Genomic DNA, 1132 nt, shown 5'->3' on the forward strand with positions numbered 1-1132 from the left:
TACTATTAGTTCAAAGGAATAAAACGAATGGGGTACAGGAGCCACCAGTGCCCACTGGTTCCTCTGAACACTGTAGCATTCCACTTCCTTCAATTTGACTCCAGTGACAGGGTCTCGTCCACCCAAAATGTAAATGTAGCCATTCAGATAGGCCACATCCATGCCCTCACGACACAGCAGGCGATCTGCCAGTTGCTGCCAACTATTTTGGGCTGGCTTATACACCCAGAGGTCTTTCCTGGGTTGGGCAGCTAGGTAGATGTCATGATCTGGAGAGACACAGACAGCCGAAGACGTGATAGTCTTAGTGTGTGCCGAGCTAGTCAAAGGTGAAGGCATTGTGTAAATGTCACCGGAGTAGGGGTCATAGCAGAGAAAGGGATCTCTGGGGTGACCAAAGAAGATCACCATCTCCTTGGCACACATTCCCAGCCTCTGGGGTGGCTTCTCGGCCACAGATACAACAGAGCTGCTGCTGCTGTTGCTGCTGCTGCTGCTACTGCTGCTGCTGCTGCTGCTGCTATTGCCACCTCCACTGCTGTTTGGCTTCGACCCCAGAGGCTTGTACAACATATCGCCATAGCGCATCTGCAGGGCCCCTTCAATAGCGTCCAGACAATACTTCTTCACAATGGGCTTGGTCAGCAGCCCTTCCAGGTAGTCCCGGTCCTCTTCAGTGAAGTGTGCCCAGCGCACACACTTCAAGACCTCGGCAGCACTGGGCCCTCGCTCTTTGGGGGCCGCCTCCAGCCACTGCACGGCCACGTGACAAACGGTCCGCTCGCTCTCTATGTCCAGACTGTCCAGGCGCAGGACGGCCAGCAGCTGGGCCAGGGTGAGGTCGGCCAGCGTCTCCTCGCGGATGCTACCCATCCTGCTCAGCTGCTTGAAGTTGTGCGCGATGAAGGACTGGGCCTGAGCCCGCAGCTTGTGGTGGTCGAAGGCGTCGGCGAACTTGAGGATGGGAGTGCAGTTGGCCAGGTCCAGGCGGCGAGCCAGGAAGGAGGCGCAGGCCTCGCGCACGTACTCCAGCTGCAGCATGTCGGAGGCGGCGTACAGCCGCTGCACGTTGGCCTCGCTCAGCGACACGCGGCCCGTGTAGCAGTAGTCCACCAGCACCTCGAAGGACTCG

The 1132-nt window shown here is 58.0% G+C and overlaps 1 protein-coding gene across 1 annotated transcript; it reads right to left on the reverse strand.

Moving 5' to 3' along the window:
* Positions 1-6: 6 nt before the first annotated feature.
* LOC106002595 (kelch repeat and BTB domain-containing protein 7-like) lies at positions 7-1128 on the reverse strand (the record flags this gene model as incomplete). The annotated part of the gene is made up of 1 exon (XM_013037448.1): positions 7-1128. A coding segment is annotated over one exon (1122 nt), but the record flags the coding sequence as incomplete, so codon positions are not given.
* Positions 1129-1132: the final 4 nt, after the last annotated feature.

This window comes from Dipodomys ordii, unplaced genomic scaffold, assembly GCF_000151885.1.
Source record: "Dipodomys ordii isolate 6190 unplaced genomic scaffold, Dord_2.0 Scaffold14631, whole genome shotgun sequence".
In the NCBI taxonomy this organism is placed as follows: Eukaryota; Metazoa; Chordata; class Mammalia; order Rodentia; family Heteromyidae; genus Dipodomys; species Dipodomys ordii.